The 19,014-nt window shown below is 35.0% G+C and overlaps 1 protein-coding gene across 1 annotated transcript; it reads right to left on the bottom strand.

Moving 5' to 3' along the window:
• Nucleotides 1-12,791: 12,791 nt before the first annotated feature.
• c6h1orf226 (chromosome 6 C1orf226 homolog) lies at nt 12,792-18,703 on the bottom strand. The gene is made up of 3 exons (XM_016543783.1): nt 18,674-18,703; nt 16,336-16,624; nt 12,792-13,580 (listed from the first exon to the last, which is right to left on the bottom strand). The coding sequence occupies exons 2-3, from the start codon at nt 16,611-16,613 to the stop codon at nt 13,034-13,036; spliced, it is 825 nt and encodes a 274-aa protein (XP_016399269.1). The 5' UTR covers nt 16,614-16,624; nt 18,674-18,703; the 3' UTR covers nt 12,792-13,033.
• Nucleotides 18,704-19,014: the final 311 nt, after the last annotated feature.

Here is a 19,014-nt window from a genome sequence, read left to right as displayed (position 1 = left end):
GAGGTAGGCAGTTTCCCAACATTGTCAACTCAATGAATTACAAAAGAGGAGTGGTTTTAATGAGGGGGTCTTGCAGGATTCTCTAGAATAAAAGTGCCTGTTCACATTCAGGCAAAGTGTCAGATATGTGGTGTAGAAAGTGCTTGTGAACCTGAGTTGCAGCCTTTGCCACTTGAATTTACAGAATACCCATGCATGGCTTCACAATCTTGTTTCCCCATATGTATGGCAGAATGACAGAGAAATCCAGAGGATGTGGTGGTTTAGGATCACTGCCTTCTGAATACCCAAGCGACATGCACATGCACCTACACAGCACATGTTGTGCTTATTGCACAATTAGCATGTTTCCTTAAATTCTGCACCGGAACAGCCAAAAAAAACATGCTAACCTCAAAATGCGTTTTTTCTTCTCCTCAGGAATTAAAGCTGTACAACACTTGGCTGTGTTTTTGTTAAATGTATTGTGTGTTATTTTGAGAAAAGGACTATCCAGTCTAAAAATCATATCAGCAGCACTTCTCAATCCTGCTCCTGGAGTCCAAGCAAGCCTATACATTTTTTAGTGCTGTTTGTTAAGGCAAGCATCAACATTCCTAGTTCTTACTGATAGTTAGGGATTTTAATAAACCCCCTAACCCTATGTATAATTTTCAGCACATTCATATCACACATGTTTGCCACAGATATGCAGCTTTTTGAGAAGAGGTGAGGTATTTGTTTTCTAAGCAATTAAACTTCTCTTGTTGTCTTGGAAAGACCTGAGTCATATTAAAAACTTTTAAGTTTTTGCATATATTATATTATTAAAAATATGATATATGAAAATGTCACATTCTTTCTATATACATTTATGAGTGATATGAACTACTTTTTATATTATTGTTATAAAATGTATAAATATATAATATAATGTATATAATTTTGTATATTTCTATAAATTTATCTAGGAGTCATATTGACCACATTTATGGCATTTTATGGTGATTTGTGTCCTTTTGAACTTCTGAATAGTGAGATCTGCATGTGCAAGCATTACTTACATATTCAAATACTTACATTACTTACATATTCAAATAAGCAAAGTACAAATTCTTAGTTTTAATTCTAAATACTCTTAGTTTTGCATAGTTTTATATTTTATATTCATTTTTATTTTAAATTACAAATACAGAGAAAATGCATGAAGAAATGTGTGCAATGTAATAATGTAATATGTTTTGGTGCTTTTTTTTTGTTAGGGCCATCCCTGAGAGCGCCGTTCTTATAACTTAGGACTGGACCCTGACCTGAATATAAATACTGATGCTTCATGCCTTACCACACTTTACTGAATAGCAAAAATGCAAACATTGCCTTCGGTTACAGTGGATGGAATCGTAAGCTGCAGGGACTATAGAGCACAGGTCTGAGGCAGCCAGAAGATCGTATTTACTTTGCCGCTGTAATGCCCATTCCTTACTAATGCCAGCTATTTTCATTGTGCTGGTGATTTCAAATGCGTTAAAAATAGAACAGACACCCTCTCTCTCTCTCTCTTCCTTCAACTCTCTCAACTTGTCTCAGACATAGTCTGACCATAAACCCCGAGGATTACTATATTACCCCTCTGATAAAACAGGAACCTGATAGGGGAAAAGCTCTTTACTAAACATTGCACCTTATCTGAAACAAACATACACAAACGTGTGCTGTACTGTGATGATCAATAAGACTGATAAATGATAACTCAGTAGGTTGAAGCGGACTCATGCAGTCTCATTGTGTTCTCTCTTAGCACTCAGAGGTCAGGATATCACTGATGGAAATCTGTGTGAGACCCAAACATCAATGATTGGTGTGATTACAGGCCACAGGGAAAGATGGCCATATCCACATGGCCAGGAGTCTTAGGCGTTTTAGTACACCGCATTCAGTGATGGCTGATTGTTATCAGCGTCGCTGTCTCCACATCTCGGGCACATTTATTGAACTGTACGTCAGTTCCCAGTCTTGACATTCTTCCCTATTTCTGGTAAGAAGATCCAGTAAGTGGTCTGGACTGTGCGTTTAAGTTTAAGGGGATACTGTACCCAGTAATCAATATTCTGTCATACAGTCATTTAGCCTCTTTTTATTCCCAAATGACTTACTTTCTGCAATGGAGCACAAAACACACTGTATTGGTAGTTTTTCCATACAATTACAGTACAATGAATGGGGACTGAAGCTTTTTAGCTCCAAAAAGGACGCAAAAGCACTATAAAAATATCATAAAATGGTCCAAATGACTCATGATACCTTAGTATGACAAAGAGAACTTTAAGTCATTATTCACTGAGGTTCTCCCTTCAGTGAGCTGTTAAGTGCAGCAATTGTCCCTTTGCAAAGACTCGCCTCCCTACTGTTGCTACGTCTGACAAGTCATGGCACTCTCCCGCCACACATTATGTTCTCATGCAGTGAAAAATACATTATGGAGCAAGGAGGACACTGGCAACGTGCCAACAGGCAAGACAGAGTAGGTTACTTGTGGTATGAAACACAGTATCAGCTTTCAAATTTTGAAATTTTTTAAGAAATTGAAACCATAAATATCGTTTTGTGGCTCTTTAATGTGTCGTGACTCGTGACAGATCGCTGTAGTTCAAGCGGCACGTGAACCAATCATCTCTTCCAATCATCTCTTCCTCTTAACTAGTTATAGCATGAAATAAACATGAATGAACATCAGAAGGTATCTTGTTTCAACCACAGAAAGATGTCAATACACACCGTTTTCAAGTCCACCGACATTAATCTACTCTCCTGTCTTTTTTTGGCGTTATGATTGGTCAGATCACCTGTCACTCAAACTCCCAGCGAAGGGTCAATTGGATTATTGATTCAAAGAGTTGAATGTAATTCAGTAGTGATTCAATTCACTGAATTTCACCCTGTTTCTTACACAAAGCTATATATGAATTTAGAAGATTTCAAATGCAGTGCACAAGTCAAATAGGTCACTTTTATAGTACTTTATGGTGCATCTGTGTCCTTTTTGAAGTTCGAAAGCTTTGTCTTTGTACATTGTAATAGCATGAAAAAGAGCCACTAGGACAGTCTTTGGTTTGGAATGATATGAAGGTGAGTAAATGACAATATTTTTTTGTTATATAATATTAAATATATATATTTGTATATTATAGTTGTTATATTTGTTCTGTTTCTCACACCATACAAAGTTCATATGGCTTCAAAAGACTTGGAATGTAGCGCATGAATCATATGGACCAATTTATGATACTTTTATGGTGATTTTGCGTCCTTTTTAAAGCTTGAAAGCTTCATTCCCCATTCAATTGTATGGTAAAACATTACCAATACAATTCAATATTTCTTCTTTCTCGTTTTGTGTGCTCCATCACAAGAGTTTAGGCATGGCTGTTGAAGCCTATTCTTCATTGGACGATTCTTGCATGTCAGAAATGCTGCGTATGCCTGAGCTTTTACTCAGTATGGCTGCACAAAGGCACATCGGTGACCTTCTGTCACCATAGCAACACAATAACAAATCAAACTCTGTTCTTCAGTATTGTGCCTGCAGAGTCTCTTCACACAAACAGCATTCTGGGTCTTCTCTTGGCAGACAGATGAACGGGAGCTGGAATGTAAACAGAAGACAGATTTGTGAATACGCAGCATGTCATCTTTATTTAGCACCCTACCGGTGACATGATTATTTTTCCACGTTTCACAGTATAACCCTCCTTGGTTCAAACTGGACTCCTAGCTGAGTATTATTATTGAGTAAAGAGTCATGCAGGGTGAAGACTCTCTAGGACATCCGGGGAAATGAGCTAGGGTACAACAAATACATTGGAGGTGTTTAAAAAAACACAAATGCTGAAAAAAATATGCTTTTTTAACATTTAAATGAATGTTATTTAAATGGAAATAGATAAACATTCATAATGGAAGGGCCTTTTAATCAATTAAATTGGTAACATTCTGACGGCAGCCATTCACTGCAGATGATCCATTTGTGAGCAAGTGATGTAATGCTAAATTTCTCCAAATCTGTTTCAATGAAGGAACAAACTCATCTACTGCTTGAATGGCTTGAGGGTGAGTACATTTTCATTTTTGAGTGAACTATTCCTTTAATATTTCTTCTAACAAGCAAAGGATGTTTAAAAGTAATACGGAAGAAACAATAGCTTCCAGATTAAAAGCAGACTATGGGAATTTCACTTTATGACTAAACTGATAAGTATTCAGTTTAGACTAAACTAAGAGGGTTAGTTTGAGTGTTAATATTGGACTGATACGATCATATTTTCGGGATTTGGTTGATCTCTGCTGCTGCATTTTGAACAAGCCACATCTTATTTACGGAAACACTGGGACCTCCAGCCTTCAAATGCTAATGATATCATCCAAAGAGAACCGGTACAAGGAGAACAAAAATGGTTGCACACAGTACTTTGCCATTCTCTGATAGCTGTTCATTTGCACAAACAAGACGGTATAAATCTGACAAGTAGAATCTAAACCAGGTTAGTGCCAGTCCACAAATACATGATAAAACAATACATGACAGAAGTAGAAGAGGCACAGAGGTTAACCTCATGCAAACGAAATGTCCTTTGTTAACAATATTCATTGATTCATTGATTTATTCATGCACGTATACATTCAACTGTATAAATTGTGTCAAAGATTTATTTTTGAATTAATATTCAACACTATTAAGAAAAAATCATCCATCTATTGCAATTAGGTAGTTACACTTATCAAACCAGGCGTACATGAGGTTTTAGAACACCTTATTTGGATGTTCATTGTCATGTACATTCAGAACTATCACATTAGCATACAGACTGCAGACCATTGTTTTAGTAGATTTTTCCAACACTTTTATTTATTTTTGCTGTTTCTACTGCTGCTGACCTGTAAGTTGGAAGCTACATATAAAGCAAGTTAATGTGGTTATTATATCACATTATTTCACATCAAATAGAGACTCTGTCTGTTCTCTGTATTGCCAAAAGCATATGTTGTCTGTGTGCAACAGGAAGCACTTGATTTGGACAAAAGGATGGAAGTGGAATAGTGAGATCTCAACTTTGTAACTGCCAGAAGCTCCAGGTGGGTGACGTAGTTCCTGATCTGTGTTGTTGTCATAATGAGTCTTGCTGTTGGAAAACTTTCTCTCAGCCAATATGGCAATATGGTGCACTCCCTTTCTCATCTCCTGGGACCCTGCTGAAGGACTATACTGGGGAAACTTGAAGTTACATCTCTGTTTGTGTAGTTTCCTCACTTACAATAACAGCATAAAAATACAAAACACTTTCTCTGTGAATAAAATGTGCAAAAGAACAACAACGAAGATAACAATTTAATGCCTCAAAAAACTTCAAACTCTGCAGAGAGATGTACGACAACAACAAATGAATTCTGACAATGCATTCTTCACATCCTGCAGGAAATCCAGCACTAAATTAAAGTATCCCTCCCTCTTCCAAGATGTCTGGTAGCAGATACATCCAGTCTGAAAATGTTTCATTTGATCTTAACTCTCAATATCAGCTATTCTTTGTAGTGAGATTTTGTCCGACCAAGGCTACATTTATTTGATCTAAAACAGTGAAATCTGTAATATTGTGAAATATTACAGTTTAAAAGACCTGTTTTCTATTTTAATATGTTTTAAAATGTAATTTATTCATGTAATGTCAAAGCTGAATTTTAAGCAGCCATTTCCTCAGTATTTAGTGTCACATGATCCTTCAAATCATTCTAATATGCTGATTTGCTGATCAAGAAACATTTCCTATTTATTATGATTGGTGAAAACCATTGTGTTGCATTATATTTTTGGGGAGATTGTGATATTTTTTTTAACCATTTTTTTTCTTTGAGTAGAAGGTTTTTGTAACAATGTCTTTACTGTCTCTTATGAATAAATTAACATGTCCTTGCTGAATAATAATAAAAAAAAATCTTTCCCAAACTTTTGAATGGTAGTAATATATACATATATACTGTACATACACACACACACCTTAGTGGTGTTAATTTGGCACCTGTTGCTAATTTCTTTAATTATATGACAAACCGTATTTAACTGGCAGTATTCCTCCAATTTTCAGAGAGATTGCAAGATGACTGAAACCCTGCAACAGGAGGAGGTCCAGATGAAGGTCAAAGGGATGACACTTTCAGCCATTACAAGAGAAGTTGGTCATTTGTGATTTCTCAAATATTGCAGTCCCCCAAAAAGGCTGGTCGTCCATGTAAGAATGCACGAGGAGACAGGATAATGCAGTGACTCTCAATGGGGAATGGGTTCAACACTGCAGCTGGAATTGCTCACATCAGTGCTGAACAGGGTAAGGATCTGTCTCGGCACGTTTAAGAGAAGTCAGACTGAAAACACACTCTGCAGTGACCAAGCCTCTCATCAACAGAAAGAATCAAAAGGATAGGCTCACCTTTGCTGAGGAGCATGTTGTGTGGAGAGAACTGGTCCAAAGTTCACTTTAGTAATGAGCAAGTTTAATTTATTTGGGTCTGATGGGAAACATTTTGTTTGGTGTCAAACTGAGGAAAGACTGAAGCCCAAGTGCGTAAAGAAGTCAGTAAAAAGTGGAGGAGGAGGAAGTGTCATGGTTTGAGGGATGTTTTCTGCAGCAGGAGTTTGACCTCTTATACAGCTACATGGCAGAGTGAATGCAAATGTTTATAAGAACCGGTACCTTCCCTACAAGCATCTCCCAATCAGCCTGCAGTTTTCATGCAAGACAATGGCCCCGTCACACTGCAAAACAGATAAAGCAGTTCCTTGAAGCTAAGTACACTGATATAATGAAATGGCCAGCCCAGAGTCCTGATCTAAACCCATATGAAAATCTCTGGAAAATCCTTGGCGACAAAGTTATGGCTAAGAAACCCACTACAATTACCGAACTATGGAATAGACTGGAAGAAGAGTGGACCAAGATCACACCAGTGCAGTCTGAGAAAGTAGTGATGTCCTGCGGCCGCAGATGTGCTGAAGTCATTCAAAGCAAGGGCTTCTATACTTCCTACTAATTTCTGCTGTATCCCTCCAAAATTTTAGTTGTAATTTTCTTTCATGCTACAGTGGTTACTGTTCTCTAATTTTGATCACTGTGTTTTCACCAAAATAAAGGTTTTTGTTGAAATGCCTTGGAAATTTCATTAAACATGATAGTAGGACAGTGGTATACCTACAGCTAATATTCCTTCAAATTTTGAGCGTTGAAGATTAACAATATTTCAGAAAAAAAAACAAGTATTTATAGACTGTTCTCTAATTTTGATCTCCACTGTGTGTGTGTGTATATATATATTAGTGCTGTCAAACGATTAATATATATACACATATTTATACACACACACACACACATATATATATATATATACGCTACAAAAATATCTAGTAGTACCAATGTAAGTCCAAATAAATAAAATGCAACAGAATGTCATTTGCAATGAATCAAATTTTAATTCATAATGTACTGAATCACAAGTATATTTAGGTGTAACAAGTGAGAAATGTTTAGAGTGAAGTGGGCTGCTGTAACAGAGTTCAGTTCAAAACCAACCCCATATAATATATAAAGAGTGACAAATAATTAAACTCTAAAACTAACTTCAGTACTCCATTGTCGTCCATTCTTCTACCCATATGGCAATAGGTTTGTACTGTGTATATTTATTATGTATATATAAATACACACACACATGCATGCATATATTTCAGAAAAATGTTTATATATTAAAAATATTTATTTATAATATAAATAACTTCAGTACTCCATTGTCGTCCATTCTTCTACCCATATGGCAAAATCTTTTTTTTTTTTTTTCTTCTTCAGATTAAAAGCTACCTTCATGCTTTAAGTAGTCAGTCTAAACAGAACATCTGGCTGGCATTGATAAATAGGACACAAGGTTATATTTTAGGAAAAGAAACGTGTAAAACAGGATATGACTACAATAAACACTGAGACTTTCACTGAATAGGATAGAGGATGAAGATCCCACCCACTGCCCCAAACTCACTATGAAAATGTATTTCTAATGGCTTGCTTCTAAAGTCATTTTTGAGTTCAACAAAGGCTGAATAGAAGATAAAACTTAAGATTCAATATTTCATATTTTGAGGCTTTTGGAGTGACAGATGAAATGATTTTGAATTAAAAATTTAAGTAATTTCAAACATTTAAATGTAAAGGTGCATTGCTTGAAAGAATCATTAAAAATGTAGTTAAAAACGGGTAACTTCGCAGCTAATAAAAAGTAGTAAAATGATTAAAGCAGCTTTAAATTCACGTGATATTGTGGTGATCAGAAAATGCTATGAAATGTCCATGTGCATGAATCTATGAAATATTTCTTGAGTTGAACGTGGTTGGCAGGGTGGATTGAAATACCCAGTTTTGTCTGGATTCGGGGTGACGACGGTAACCTAATGGTTAAGAATCAGTACTGGTAAACCAAAATTTGCAGGTTCAACCTCATGAAGGAATCACAGCAGTCCTGTGATTCCTACTTTACTGTTGTCATGTCATAAAGCAGACCATTTAGTGGTGCAGACCCTGTCAATTCTTTTCTATAAACTGCCTTGAATGAGAAATAAGTTGCTTAAGATCCATTTACTGAAAATAAAGGCACCAGACCCAAATTTCATCATGAATAGACAGTTAACATAATGGGAAATCACTTTAATATACCCAGCCTCTTAAAAATACAATTCAGTGCACTCATAAAACCTTCATGCGTTTTTCCTTCAACATTCTTTTTTCTTCATTCAAACAAACTGTGACAATGATGGGACTACTTTGAAATTAAAATACATGAATCATCACACAGAAAAATTACAAATAACATTCCTGTCATGTTAAAGGAATAGTTCACTTAAAAATGAAAATTTTCTGAAAATGTACTCACCCTCACGCCATCCAAGATGATTAGATTAGTTTGTTTCTTTATTGGAACAGATTTAAAGAAATTCAGCATTACATCACTTGCTCACCAATGGATCCTCTGCAGTGAATGGGTGCCGTCAGAATGAGAGTCCAAACAGCTGATAAAAACATCACAATAATCCACACGACTCCCGTCCATCAGTTAACATTTTGAAGTGAAAAGGTGTTTGTACGAAACAAATCTATCAAGATGTTTTTAACTTCAAACCGCTGCTTCCGGCTAAAATACTCTAAAAGAGGATTCTGCCTAATAGAGTCCTCTCTCCATAACATTACTTTCTCTGGTAAAAAGTTGTCTGGTCTGAATCAGGGGAGAAATATGCACCGATCAAGCACGGCTTACAAGCAAAAACAGTCTAAACCATTTCTAAACAAATATTTTGATGTTTTTAATCAGCTCTTCTGACAGCACCCATTTCTCAAACCTATTCCTCTGAAGTTTACATCACATTTACATCTCGGATGGCCTGAGGGTGAGCTGATTTTCAGCTAATTTAAATTTTTGGGTGAACTATTCCTTTAAGTTTCCATCAATAATCTTCTAAACACTAAACAATGTATAAAAAAGCTAAAACAATAAGATAAATATGCTTGATCCAGTAATGCAGTGGTCCATAATAATTCATCATCTGCACATGTATCAGCATGAATTTGGTTTACTCTCAATTCTCATTTTAGTGTTCACACTATTATGAGTTATTATGCATCATTGCACAAATGGTATCACAATGGTAGTGTAACCTAAACGTGGTATGGAAAGACATTCATAAAGCGCAGATATTAATTAATGCTATAATACCAATACATACATGACAAACATTTAAGTCATCTTTCATAATGCATATCAACCATTTCATCCCAGCTTTGAGTTACAATTGACATCTCAGTACATCTATACATATATATATAGGATGAGGGAGCATAAATAGCGGCATTGTTATCATCGGAGTAGCCCAAAATCTCTCAAGAGGAGCCACTGTGTGGGATAAAAAACCGGCCTGAGAGAATGTCATGGGAGTCAGGCTGTCTACACAAACAAGAGGACAAGAATCGAGATTAGTGTTGAGTTATAGCATTCCAGGGACTTTCAGAACTCTTCTGCATACCTTCATGTTGACTGAGCCTCATTACTGACATTCCTCCAGCCATCATCACCTTGACTATTATCGCTATGACACTGCTTACAAAGGCAGGATCCTAGACTTTCTCCATGAGACTGTTAAGGTTGATCTAGAGCAGTGGTTCTCAAACTTTTTACAGCGGCGTACCCCCTGGGGCATTTAACATTCTTCTGCGTACCCCCTCTCTTCCACTTAGACCGCAGTCACACCTTTTCTATTAAAGGACATTATTTGCCCCCTTAAACTGATTTACAGGTGCATTTTTTACCTTTATAGAGGCAAAGATTTTCTATCCTTATTAACTGTATGTCATGTTTTCCCCTCTCTTCCATTTAGACCGCAGTCACACCTTTTCTATTAAAAGACATTATTTGCCCCCTTAAATTGATTTACAGGTGCATTTTTTACCTTTATAGAGGCAAAGATTTTCTATCCTTATTAACTGTATGTCATGTTTTATGCCATATTCTTAACATTCCATTAAGTGTATTAATATAATAAATAAAGCAATAAATGATGGCAAATTTAAGTGATACTTGTAGATTTAAAAATAAAACCGCCAATAGGTGGCGGCAAGTCGCTGTCTTAATGAGCCAGGCGTCACATCATTCATTCATTCATTCAGTAACGAAGCAAAAATAGTTATGAATGGGTTATTAATCACTGACTCTCCAAATCGTTCAAAGCCGCAGATTCGTTCACTAACGAAACACTGCTGTATGTTGCTTGGAGACGCACACCAGATGATACGGATTTCGTTGGAACTATTATTTCGTTGTGGACACGGTCCGTGTCACTCGTTCAAATTGCTTATTTCTCTGGATTTAAACATTCTTCGAAACATTTGGGATAATGTAAGTACACAAGTCAGCAAAATATATAACACTGTTCTAGTGGTTTTTGGATATTTTAATAAACAAATCGTACATATTGTGCCTTTAAGTGAAGATCTACTTATTGAACAGCAGCGTGATTTGCTAAAGCAGCATATTCAGCGGGCATCCTATCGCATGCACGCTGCTTGTGTGGATCAGTGGATGCAATCAGTTTTGACCGCAAAAGATGAGGTAAGCTGATCGGATATCATGTATTTGACCGTTTACGGCACTCCCATTTTCCTATTTTATATTCTTAACATTCCATTAAGTGTATTAATATAATAAATAAAGCAATAAATGATGGCAAATCGAAGTGATACTTGTAGATTTAAAAATAAAACAGCCAATAGGTGGCGGCAAGTCGCTGTCTTAATGAGCCAGGCGTCGCGTCATTCATTCATTCATTCATTCATTCAGTAACGAAGCAAAAATAGTTATGAATGGGTTATTAATCACTGACTCTCCAAATCGTTCAAAGCCGCAGATTCGTTCACTAACGAAACACTGCTGTATGTTGCTTGGAGACGCACACCAGATGATACGGATTTCGTTGGAACTATTATTTCGTTGCAAAATAGAACAAACATGACAATATTCTGTTTAAAATGTAGGCTACATTTAAAATGTTCAATGTTCACACTTGAACTGTTGTAAAAAGTGTCACATTTGCCATCGTTTGGATATTCAAGGAAATTTGCATACTGGCTGGTATTCTAACATGAAAACAATAACTCGCACAGGGTATTTTGCTCTTCATGCCATACATTAGAAGCGGCATTTTGCTTGTCAGAAATACATGTTCGGTTTTAATGTTACTTTAAGTTGGGGTAGAATTAGGCTAAATGATTGCCAAAACTCAGAATTGTTTTCGTGTACCCCCTCCGTCACCTCAGTTCCAATTTGAGAACCACTGATCTAGAGGTCACAGTGTCAAAAACAACATGGAAGCAGTACATACTGCTGCCGTTAGGTGCATAAGGCTTTATAGACTGACCCAAGGCCATGTGTCACTGATTATGACATTGAGCACAAGCTCAGAGATGTGGTCAGCACACTAGTGTGTAGTAAATTAGAAAGTCATGGTTGTAAAATCGATATGAAACAAACAAACATATAAAACATGAAATGCTGCCCACTTATGAAACTGCAATGACAGCCTTGGAGGTAAAACAGTAACACTGCAAAACATTTAGTTCTTAATGAGTATTTTTTGTCTAATCTTCCAGTAAAATTGTCTAAAAATCCTTCAAAGAAGATAAATGCAATCTTTACACATAAAATGTACAACACTACATAAATAAGACTTGCTTTCAATAATATAAATTTGTTTTGTTTTTGAATGAAGTCTCATACTCAGCTAGGCTGCATTTATTTGATCAAATGCAGTAAAAACAGTAATCTTGTGAAATTACAATTTAAAATAACTCTTTTCTATTTTAATATAGTTTCAAATGTAATTTATTCCTATGATGGCAAAGCTGAATTTTCAGCAGCCATTACTCCAGTCTTCAGTGTCACCTTCAGAAATCTTTTGATTCTTTGATTTGAAGTTCATAAGTGCAGCATTTATATATCAAACAGAAATTATTTGTAACATTATAAGTCCTGTTTATACTTAAAACAATGAAACAAAATTCACTAATATTTAAGATATAACGAGAACTTATGCAGTGTTGCTTCAAGTAAATTTATCTGGAAGTTCTACTGTAACATTTGACTGGAAAAAAGTCAAGAAATACTCATAAAAAAAACTTTTTAGCAGTGTAGCTTTGACTTTGGTTTCTGTTAAATTGATTCATAATAGCTTTTTGAATACAGGTCCACAAATACTTTAAAATACAGTCTTTCATATTGATTATGGTACTACGATTAAAAAAACAATAGTAATTTTTTTTTATCATCTCTACAAAATAACTAAGTACAATCAGTTGTACTTTGCTATAAAGGCAAAATATGAAATGCAGAATGAAAGCAGTTTAAATGACTGATTCAAGCCTCTCTGTTGTCATTGCGGAAGCCTGGAGAATGAATGTGCTTGAGGGTCTCAAGCCTGTTATTCAAATGACAGCAGGTCAGGGTGGGATTCTTCGTTCTCCAAGTTGAGGGTCCGGTAATCCACTGTGCCGTTCCCCAACAATTCCCCCTCAGTGACGCTGATGCGGCAGCCCCCTTTCCCTGGACACGGGGTGGAAGCCATTCTAGTTTCTGAGCTGGCCAGTTTCTTTGGGTCCAGATTGTCTTTGTGAATGAGATCTGGAACAGAGAGCAGCAGCTGTGACTGATCGACATCCTCTGAATTTTTCTCATCCGTCACCACAGCTGTGGGCTTGTTGTTTAGTTCTAAACTGGTCTTCTCCATCTGGCTGTCGACTTGGTCGCCGGGTTCTGAAGGTTTCTCAGTGCCGGACTCTTCAGGCTGAAGCTCAGCTTTATCTTTGGAGATCTTGTCAGGTGAGGAGACGAAGGAGGATTCTGGGGAGGATACCACGGGGTCAGAGGATATCATCATGTCCTGGGTGGTCTTCAGGGCCCGTGGGAGACGCTTTTTGCCAGTGGGAGGTGGGGGATCTAGCCGAGGGAAAGAATCCAGGGAGATGTGACTGTGTGAGAGAAAGAAAAAGCAAAGACACAATGTGATCACGCAAGATAGAATGACCACAAAAGATCATTGCAAATATGTGGCCTGAATTTCCTCACACACGGTGGTCCAATAAGATTTATTCACTTCATTTGAATAAATCTTATTAAAGGTAAATTTTAAAGCACCGATCAAGCCTACAGGGAAAGGGAAAAAAGTAAACAGCAGAACACGTCTTTCTTTTGAATTCAGAGGATCATTTTTAGGCAGGATAAAAAGATGGTCCAAAAGACAGCTGGACAACTCATTATCTTTGCCATATTTCCAATGCAGGGAAGCTGATTTGAATTTTAAACTTTGGATTGTGACGGTTGTAGTTCACTTAGAATCCTTTTGTGACAAAAACTAAAAATGTACAATAAATAAAGTAATAAATGTGGGAAAGCAGCAGTACTTACATTTTTTAAATGCTCTATATAAATAAACACTATCATGGGTAAGTAGTTTTTTTTTTTTAAAGAAAGGTATATTTTCATTCAGCAAGGATGCATTTTAATTGAGCAATTAGGTCACAGTAAAACTTTTACAATAAGTAGCAATTTTTTGACCAAATCAGTACGTTAGAGTCTTTTCTAAAGGATCATGTGACACTTAAGACTGATGTAATGGCTGCTAAAAATTCATTTGCCATCACAGGAATAAATTATTTTTTAAAATATATTAAATATTATTTTAAATTGTACTAATATTTCACAATATTACTGTTTTTACTGTATTTTTGATCAAATAAATACAGCCTCTGTGAGAATAAGAGACTTCTTTCAAAACCCAAACTTCTGAACGGAAGTGTAAAATATATATGTTAATATATTATAACATGTTTATATTATAAAAGGTCAGTGGACAAGAATAGTAGATGCAATGACGTAATTACCTGCTCACAGTCGTTTAGTGACACTTTCTTGTAGTGAACGTTCCATATTAAATATCCCATGATAACAGCACAATTTCCTCAATAATGACACATATCTGTGCAATAATAGCCTTACTAGACATGATAAGAAGTTGGTTTCTTGTAAATGCATGATTTCATTTATCATTTTATGAAAGTGGAATTTGCACTTGGTCTGTTGAAGATATGAATGTTGATGAAAGCCATAAAGTCTATGGGTCTTTTTCACCCATTTTAACATCCGCCAGGTAAAAAAAAATCAGCTCTCCTCATCAGGCCCCTCAATTTTAGGTATTATTCCACAAATCGTGAAGCTTGCGTAACAAGTTGACTACTTATGTTTAGTCTTTCTAGCACTAACTCCAAGTAGTAATGTCTTTCAATGATGGTCTTAGCAAGTTCTACTAATTATGAATATAAAGGCATTATTTCCACAAATTTTATGAGCAGGCACAATAAAAAGCTGGAAGGAATGTGTATAATAGATGTTACACAACTGGTAAGATTCCAGCCAATTAAGCCAAACCCTCGACGCAAGTCAAAGTTTGCCTGACGCAACACACACACAGACTCACACAAACAGACACATGTATATTCCCTTGAAGGCTGCTGATAATGAATGCAGTTGCTGTAGGGCTGCATGAAAAGCTTTTTTTTCCCCCTCTCAAAGAGATGTCAGTCAAATCTTTCCTGTAACTCATGGTGTTCACAAATAATAACAGAGCTCAAAGACATTTCTCCTGTTTTCACATTCACTGCTGAAAGAGATATGATCTGCCATAGAGAAATATGAATCATGATATATGATGGTCTATAAGGAGTGAATGAATAGATCAACACACGTATGGCACACTACTGGTCAAATGTTTTGAATAATTACGATTTTTTTCATGTTTTTAAAATAAGTCTCTTGTTCTCAGCAAAGGCTGCATTTATTTGGTCAAAAATACAGTAAATCAGTAATATTGTGAAATATTACAATGAAAAAAAAGTTTCTATTGTAATATATTTTAAAATGTAACTTATTCCTGTGATGGCAAAGCAAAATTAATATGCTGATTTGGTGCTCAAGAAACATTTCTTATTATTAATGAAAACAGTTGTGATGCTTAATATTTTTGTGAAAACAGTGATGAACAAAGTTCAAAAGATCAGCATTTACATGAACTAGAAATCTTTTGTAACATTATAAATGTCTTTACTGTCATCGATCAATTTAATGTGTTCTTGCCAAATTAAAGTATTAATTTTTCTTTAAAAATAGGTTAAAAAAACCGTAGTGTATCATGGTTTTCACCAAAGTATGAAGCTTTTTTGAACATAAGAATAAGAAATGCTTCTGAATGTCACAGAAAACTGGAGTAACAGCTGCTGAAAATTCAGCTTTGCCATCACAGGAATAAATTACATTTAAAATATATTAAAATAAAGAACAATTCTTTTAAATTGTAATACCACTTCACAATGTTAAATTTTTTCCCCTTTGGATGGAACACATTGATTCAGCATTACTGGATGAAAGTGAACTGGAACCAGATCAAAAATCCCCCCACGTTTAGAGGAATATTGTGTTTACGTCCTTGTTTATTTGACATTTATTAGTCAGGACAGTGAAGAGGGGGTATCGGATTGGGACATGACACAGTCCAGCCCCGAATCGGTCTCTGTAGAAGCACTACTACGGGCCTTAAATGTCAAGAGCAAGTACCACAGCTGACAATTTCCTAGCAATTTTATTCTAAGCAAATTTTTTTAATAAGTAAATTGAATATAACGACCGTATTGAAGTCATTGGCGTTTACAGCTGTGAGAGTGAAATCTTTACCTGTTTCTTACTGTATTATGGCCAATCTCAGTCAGGCTGGACCACACTGGCTCCACGTTCTTATTCACCTCTGTGACTCCGATGTCTCCGAGGCTGTTGGGATCTTTTCGGCGGAGCAGGTCATTTACCTTCGCTCCCATGGCTTTGCCCAAGTTCAGGGCGTTTTTTAGGTGCTGGCTGCCTCCCGTCTTCGATCCTGCCAGGGCAGAGGTGTCTGTGGAGGCTGCTGGACGAAAGTTCAGCTTCGGCTGTTCCACAGTGTTGCAGTTCTCAAACATGCTTTGGTCCACTAAGGAACAAAATTATAAAAAGGTTTTTCAGACAAAGTGATTCATACCACATTAACATTTAAAGGTGAGCTGTGACTTCAGTAGGTACTTAAATGCATGACTGTTTAAAACTGAAAGTGCAACACTGCAGAAAATTTTTAATTCTACCAATTTGTTCAACATAAACTCAATATTGTTACGTTTTATGCTTTCTAAGATCTATCAGATTAAATGGAGGGATGCATTTTCATGCTTTGGCTGATAACTGATAAATAACCAATATTAAATTTCTGCACTGTTTTTAATAAATAAATTGGTAATGCTTTACAATAAGGTTCCATTTGTTAACATTAGCTAACTACATTAGTTAACAAACTAACAATGAAAAATACTTCTAAAGCATTTATTAATCTTAGTTAATGTTGATTCCGAAATGTATTAATGCATTATTAAAATGAAGAGAAGCTTGTAACACTCCAAAGAGAAAGGAAAATTTGAAATCGCATCATATGACCCCTTTAATGTTAGTTAATGGTCCTGAGCTAACATGGACTAAAAATGAACAGCTGTATTTATTAACTAATGTTAACAAAGTTTAATAAATAATGTAACAAATGTCGAATACAATTTGTTTCGGGCCGGCTTTGGGTCAAATGTGGACTAGCCCAACCGTTGGGTTGAATTTTTACATTAGATTTTTGGCCCAGGGGTTGGGTTGGTCCATATTTGACCCGGAGTTGGGTTGAAGCAACCCAGCATTTTTTAGAGTGTACTACTTGTTTCACTTCTGTTTCAGTTTTTATAACCATTTCTTACTATGTGTAAGTTAGTTGTTATTTTTTAGCATGTGTGTTTGACAGTGTTATTTTTTAGGATTACTGATAAACTACTGTCGTTTGATTTGTATTATTTGTATTTGTTATTTATTTTAATTTTAGTTAAATTATGTCTAAATTTATTATGTCTGTATAGGTCTTTTATTAAGTTTTAGTTTTATTGAATTTGAGTTATTTTAATACTTCAACAAACTAAATGGAAATGAAATAATATATATATATTGAATTTATAAATGTCTATGTATGTATATATATATATATATATATATATACATACATGAATGTGTGTGTGTGGTTGTACATACACATATATGTAGTTGTTTTTTTGGTGTTTGGCTTAGTGTTATGTTAAAAAAAATTGTACATTTTAAATTTTTTTATTTAAATTTATTTAAATTTAGTGTTATGTTAGAATCATTATTATACTTTTATACCTTTTGTTCTTTAATATTTTGGATTGTTTTTAGCTTTATTTTTTGTTTTTCATTTAAAATGTTAAGTTTTGAAATTTTGTTGTATGCATTTGTCATTTTTCTTTAATTTCTTTATTTTTAAAATGTGTATAAGTAGTATTTATAAAGTTTTAGCTTTTAGTTTTGGATCTGTTTTTAGTTGTTTTAATACTACAATTGATTGCTTCTGTTGTCCTCATTTGTAAGTTGCTTTGGATAAAAGCGTCTGCTAAATGACTAAATAAATAAAAATAAATAAACAAATGTATTGCTCATTGTTAGTTAATGCATTAAATAGTTAACAAATGGAATAAATTTATAATAATAAAAAAATCTTTCTAAATGCTAAAAGTGGATTTAAGCATGACAACCCTCTAAAATACATGAAAAATACATTATAAAATACATGAAAAATGAATATTCATTTTGATATTTGTTAAAAACTACTTTCACAATGTGATAAAAAAAAAAACACAATTAAATATTCAGTATTACCTGACATATACTGTATATCCATTATCAACAGATACCATTTAAAAAAAGTACAGATAAACAATGACACCGATATCATGCATCCCTAATTTCATGCAGTAGTAATTAAGCATTTTATACATCAAATGTTGAATAGACAAGTACATGCAAAAAAAAAAAAAAAACACAACGACACCAACATAGGCAGAAAATGAGCATCAAAAAATAATAATAAAATAATAAAATAAAATAAAATAGAATAAATAAAAAAAAAAGCATTTGGCAGGTCAAAATAAGTCATGTTTCTTACCTCGGAACCAATTATTTCATGATTAGCATTTGAATGACAAAGAGAGCATAATTTATTGTTTGTATCTAACAAAACTGTGCATTAATGCTCATACATGCAACTAGAACAAAAAACAAAAGAAACAAACAAAAAAAACTTTTACCTTTTAAAAGGTGACTGAAGAGAGGGAGACCAACAGTGATAAAGATGGAATGATTTGCAATTTGCCAACAAAAGTGGCCCCTGATGTAGTGTTCTATTTCAACTTCAGCTTCAATTTAGGCCATTCAAAGCCGTTTACAATAAAAGCTGTATATTAGTCTGGCTATAATCAAATGTGATTTTAATAAACTCTTGAAGGC

Source organism: Sinocyclocheilus rhinocerous, unplaced genomic scaffold (assembly GCF_001515625.1).
Source record: "Sinocyclocheilus rhinocerous isolate Xijiao unplaced genomic scaffold, SAMN03320098_v1.1 scaffold1150, whole genome shotgun sequence".
Classification (NCBI taxonomy): domain Eukaryota; kingdom Metazoa; phylum Chordata; class Actinopteri; order Cypriniformes; family Cyprinidae; genus Sinocyclocheilus; species Sinocyclocheilus rhinocerous.
This window is presented reverse-complemented; position numbering and strand designations above follow the sequence as displayed.

Coding starts and splice junctions, on each gene's coding strand:
- c6h1orf226 (XM_016543783.1), bottom strand. CDS start 16,613: ATGTTTGAGAACTGCAACACTGTGGAACAGCCGAAGCTGAACTTTCGT. Junction 13,581..16,335: donor CATAATACAGTAAGAAACAG/GTAAAGATTTCA, acceptor TCTCTCACACAG/TCACATCTCCCTGGATTCTT.